General features: G+C 48.8%; 1 protein-coding gene across 1 annotated transcript in view; it reads left to right on the top strand.

Annotated features, from left to right (window-relative positions):
• LOC108798170 overlaps positions 1-1458 on the top strand; it is a 193101-nt gene extending 191643 nt beyond the window's left edge. The window contains 1 exon segment of the mRNA XM_018569902.1: positions 1266-1458. Coding sequence (XP_018425404.1) covers positions 1266-1458 — 193 coding nt within the window.
• The last annotated feature ends 4508 nt before the right edge of the window (positions 1459-5966 follow it).

The raw sequence follows: 5966 nt of genomic DNA, 5'->3' as shown, positions 1-5966 counted from the left end.
AAGGTGACAGGGGAGATGTCAGGAGATTGGTTAAGAGCAATATATTCTGTGATATAGGATTCTAGTAACATTTTAGATGAGGGGTCAGTCAATAGTGAGTCATTGAGTGTCCAGATGGGGGAGCGGGAGGTTGGCAATGTGGGGGGGAGGATCATAGTAACAGCCGAGTGGTCTGACGAGGGGATATGTAGAATTTTGGAGTGAAGTATGTGGGGCGTCAAGGAAGTATGAACGAATATATGGTCTATCCTAGAGAAAGCGCGGTGTGGGTGGGAATAATGTGTGTAATCTGTGTCATCTTGTTGTTTATATTTAAGTGAAAAAAATGAAAAATAAATTAGTGGATAAAATGAATAAAGATTAATAAAATAGTATAATAAATATATGTATAATAAATAAATTATTCTAATTATAAGCTGTGTCTTTGTTTTGTTCAGTATTTCGTTAGTAAAAATGTGATAATTAAAACAGTATTCTGTGATTAAACACTCAATCCCACGTCTATATGGATTACATGTGCATTCAGATTCAAAAGGTTGATCTCATCACTCGATTGGTTGATTACAATTACACAGCTATTCGATTCCGAATAGCTCACATAAAAACATTTATCATCACCCCAAAACGAAAAAACGAAAAAAGCAGAAAGGAAAGCAGTGTCTCTATATAAGGCGTGGATTAAGGTTACGCCAACGATTCTTTCAATCACCGAGGCATTTAACTCTTTCACTCAGAGGAGAAAAAAATTAATGAGAACCAAAAGAAAAAGAAACGAAAAATAACAAAAAAAAGAGTGTCTATTACTTTGTCTTCAATCCATAAGTCCCCAAAAATTATTTATATTTCTCTCTCTCCTCCAAACGGTCAGCACACGGTTTTGATGCCGGTATCGAACCCCCTCCAGGAGCAGCCCAACCGAGCGAGGAAGACGGGAAAAAGGACACAAGAGAGAAAGCAGATCTAAGTGTAATCACGAAAGTCCTTTATTCCAAATATAAATGATTACACTTACGAAATGGGTTGAGTAAAATTCGCATGTGGGTGTAAACGGCGCCCAGCCTTTGAAGGTTTGTCCGGTATGTCAGGAAGGAAGCAGCGGGTCCCCTTGATGCGTTTCGTCAATCTTTGACAATATATCTTTGATGATATACCCTTTTGAACAAGGGACGTGAGGAGTCAGCGGTCACTGAAATGGGAAGTCGCACAAACCTAGGGCCAATAGGGTGGTAATCATACCCAAGCCCTCCCTGAATTTATGGCCGCAGTTTCAGCTATGAGAGCTCATCAGTATCGTGCCCATCTCTTACCACCGTGACCGTTAGCGACAGGTGGAGCACGAGTGTATTTGACAGCACCATGGGACATTATAACAACAGGTCTAGGCCGCGGTCTCCTCCCGACCCGACGTCCACGTCATCGGGGGGCTCCCAGTCATTAACCCTGGGCCATAAACAATGAGGCCACCGATGAGGTGGAAATATGAGCGCAGAGTGGGGTAGTGTACCCCATTGACCCCGTGGCAAAGCATATTGACGGCTCCACCGCCAAATATCGACATCCAGCCCCCTGACAAGCATTACCAAAGTGGACAATCATCCCACCTCCCGCCACCCACCCCTAGACATCGTGTTGAAATACATTACAATACAGATATTGTAGTAAGGCCATAAATGGAGGAAAGGATATGAAGGCGTTCGCGACTTGGGGTGGTGCAGGTGGCAGTTTGGTGTGTTTCCGAGCCTACCAGTTGTAGGAGTCGAGGGGGTGACCAGAGCCATGAGATAAATCACCGGGGACACAGGGCAGGAGAGTCAAAACTGGTCAGGAAACGGAGGAACCGTGGGCATAGCACTTGCTGGACTCACAGTTCAGGGGCAGCTGGGGTGGGCATCACGGCAGCATGTCGCAAGGATCTGGATCGGGATCCGGCACGGCCCGCCCGGGATGGTCTGGGGGGCAATGAAGCGGCATCCAAGGAATCGTCGGGAAAATCCAACCAATCCGGGATCGCAATCGGCTGAGTGTCCAAGAAGCTAAACAATGCAGGGAGCTGTGTTGGTGTGTGGAGTTGGAAGGAGGCGTTGTTACGTCTCACCAGTAGATGAAAGGGATGACCCCATCTGTAGGTAGCATCGGCCGTCCGGATCAGATCTAGTAGTGGCCGAAGTAGGCGTCGCATGCGGAGGGTGTTCCTGGACAGGTCGGGCAAGATCTGTACCGTTGCTCCGTCAAATTCCACGGGTCCTTGCCGCCATGCCTGACGGACGATTTCCTCTTTAATAGTGAAAAAGTGCGCTCTGCAGAGTACGTCGCGTGGCAAAGTAGAGCTCGGTTGCCGTGGCCCTTGGACTCGGTGCACTCGATCAAGTTCCAGCACCGACGTTGGCGGTTTGCCCAGGAGTTGGTTGAGGATCGCGACAACCACGTCCCGTAGGTGGACGCCTACCGTGGCTTCAGGGATGCCGCGGAGCCGGAGATTATTTCTGCGATTCCGGTTTTCGGAGTCATCAATGCGAAGCTGCATAGAAAGGATACGGTTCTGTGCGGATGCTGATGCTGACTCCAGCGCCAGGACTCGAGAGGTTAAATCAGAAGTAGTGGTCTCTACCACTGTCACTCTCTGGTCCACTGCAGTGATATGATGTGTAATATCCTGTAGCTCCTTCTTAAGTGCATCCACTATAGAGGATGCCATGGTCTCCAGGTCCCTTTTAGTGGATAGGAGGGGGAGAAGAGCCTGCATATTGCTTCTGTCCCCAGTGTCTGACAGGCTGAGTGTCTGTGAGGACGGGTGATGGTGCTGCAAGGGCATACAGCTCCGGTGAGTGGATCGGGGAGCTTGCCCTGTCTCGGGGATCATTCTCAGCAGGGAGGAGGGACGCATTGGTCTGGCTGCGGGTAGTCTTCTTACCCGGTGTGGGCGCTGCGGCCAAGGCACGTGTGAGCGCCATGTTGGATTCCTCATGCAGGGAAGAAGAGCCGGTGCCCGGGCGGAGAAACAGGCTGTACGGCGGTATGTGGCAGTCCTGGGTGTCTCCTGGCTTCGGCTCCTTGAGTTGCGGTGCGTGTGGGGGTCAGCTATCACATCAACCACCCGAGAACGGTGCAGAGCTCCTGTATAAAGCGTGCTTACTCCGCCATTGCTAAGCCACGCCCCCTTGTGGTTTTTTTTTATCTGTGACAAGCAGTGCAGAAAAGCATTAACTATACAGGAGTACAAATCCCACCAGTACACACAAGCAATGCAGAACACAACAGGGATTCATCATTCCTATCGCATGATGCCCGGCACATGCAGTCCCGGCCCTGGGCAGGTGTTTTTCTTTTTTATACATGTAGCCCTGCTGGGGGCAAGCAGGACTACATGTAGAGCAGGGGTGCAATGGTTTGTACAAGTGATTAGGGTCGCCACCTTTTCTTCAAGCGAAACCCGAACACTCTAGCGACGAGCGGACATTTTTTTGGGTATTTCTTTTTTTTTGACGGCAGCCGAACCGCTGGCTAATAGAAAACTGTTGGGCGGAGCTAGCTGTCATTGCTAGCTCCGCACAATCGTTTTCTATTTTTATTTTTCTACTTTTTGAAACTATTTTTCTGTTCTGCTTGGCCCCACAGAGTGACCGAGCAGAACAGCAGAGCCGAATGCCGAACAGCAGAGCCGAATATTCACTCACTGCTGTTCGGCATCTATAAGAATAGACCTTCTGCCTTCTAAGACAGCTCCGCAGCTCACCCAGGCAAATACCACCATAGCACGGAGCATCCCGCTCCCCAAACTAACCATCGACCTTACCTGAAACCGGACACATCACAGCATCAGATGATGTCGACCTCGGGCGCCCGCAGCTCACAGAAGGGTATGCAGCAGCCCATTGACGAGGCGATGGCCCGGGCCTCAGCCAAGATAGCGCCGACGGCCCGTGTTCCCAAGCCGCAGACCTGCCGGGCCTCGATCTCGAGTAGTGAGATGGAAGAAGGAGACCTAGACAGTCAAGAGGGTATTCGTTGCCGGAGCAGGTCACAGATCGTACTCCTGCAACGCTTTGATGCCATGTTACAAAAAGCCCTCCAATCTACATCAAAACAGATCACTGATAAGCTCCTTAAAGAAATTTGTGACATAGGGCACCGCATGGCAGCCCTGGTAGACAGATGCGACACCATAAATGCTGACCTGACAGTGGTAGCTGGTGACCTTGACAATCTCCGTGAGGAGAATGCACAGCTCCTGTCCAAATTGAAGGACATGGAGAACAGATCGCGCAGATCAAACCTCCGCATCAGGGGCCTCCCAGAGCATATAGTGGATTTGTTCTCCTCCACCACAGTGCTCTTCCAGGAACTAGCCCCAGACATACCTATTGAACGGTTAGAAATAGAAAGGACACATCGAGCACTAAAACGCAAGAGACAAGATGGACCCCCTCGAGATATATTGGTGAAGCTCCACTTCTATCGCACCAAAGAGGCCCTCGTGGCGGCAGCCAGAGCCAAGGCATGCAAAGGCCCACTGACTTTTCAGGGCCACGAGTATCAACTCTTCACTGATTTGGCTCCCACGACCATTGCCAAGCGTAGATCGCTTCGCCCATGTCTTGAATTGCTCAACAAACACCACATCCAGTATAAGTGGGGGTTCCCCTTTAGACTACTGTTCTCGCACGGGGGTAGACAACATGCTTGTACCACCTTGGAAGACACCCAAGCGAAATTGGCTGCTCTTGGCCTAATGGACCCCCAACATACCTCGTCGGATCCAAGGCATGCAGCGGCTCTCTCCTCCAAGAGATCGCGCTGTGACTCTGATCAAAACCACTCTGGAGACTCCCGAGGCCCTGCTGTGAAAATGACCACTAAAAACACTGCTACACGTTGAAGGACTGCCTGTCCCCTGTTTGACCAACATCTTATCCCTGCCTAGGACGAGACCCGTCCGTCCAACACCAACTCTGATGTGCCTCTGAGGTGGCTGATGATGACTGTTCCCAACAACAACGAACTTCTGCACCCCACCATCCATCGTATGACCCTAGCTAATGCTGATGATCCCGAGACCAAATGGAAAGACTTCAGCAGCGGATCCAATCCAGCTCTCTGGGACTGAGGAGAGCCCCCTTAACAGGATTGTCTTCTTAACCTATCATATCCTTCTAGTAACTCTTAGGTTGCAAGAGACTGACTTTAATTTCCATACTGTAGGTGCGGTTAGCTACCTACTCCCTGCACTTGAAATTTCCATATGTGCCTGTTACCCCTCCTCACATACAGGTGAAACTCGAATAATTAGAATATCGTGGAAAAGTAATTGCAGTAAGTGCTGCAAAAGGGGCCCAAACCAAGTACTGAGTACATATGCATGCTTGTACTTTTCAGAGGTCCGATATTGTTCTATGTACAATCCTTGTTTTATTGATTGCATGTAATAATCTACTTTTTTGAGGTTGTGGATTTGGGGTTCTTGGGGTTTTCATGAGCTGTAAGCCATAATCATCACAATTATGACAAATCACGGCTTGAATTATCTTGCTTTACATGTTATGAGTCTATCTCATATATAGTTTCACCTTTTAAGTTGCATTAGTGAAATAAATTCAGGGAGGGCTTGGGTATGATTACCACCCTATTGGCCCTAGATTTGTGGGACTTCCCATTTCAGTGACCGCTGACTCCTCCCGTCCCTTGTTCGACACTGTGGGAATTACGTTATAGCTGCATGTTGTTCTAACCCTTTATTTCTAGGTGTCTCGTGGTTGCGAGTGCCACACCAGTCACAACGGACCATACCGGCTGACCCGATCCTCCCTGGCAAGGATGTGCGGGTATACCAGTGGCTCCTTTGATTGTAGGTTTTGAAGGTTTCTAGATTACTGATAACGTATTGAATTTGTACTACTTCACTTTATTATGTGTTTAACGTATTAGATAACCTGAATCCTGAGAGCGGTTGCATCTCCTTTTTGAATTTT

This window comes from Nanorana parkeri, unplaced genomic scaffold, assembly GCF_000935625.1.
Source record: "Nanorana parkeri isolate BGI_ZX_2015 unplaced genomic scaffold, ASM93562v1 scaffold1424, whole genome shotgun sequence".
In the NCBI taxonomy this organism is placed as follows: Eukaryota; Metazoa; Chordata; class Amphibia; order Anura; family Dicroglossidae; genus Nanorana; species Nanorana parkeri.
This window is presented reverse-complemented; position numbering and strand designations above follow the sequence as displayed.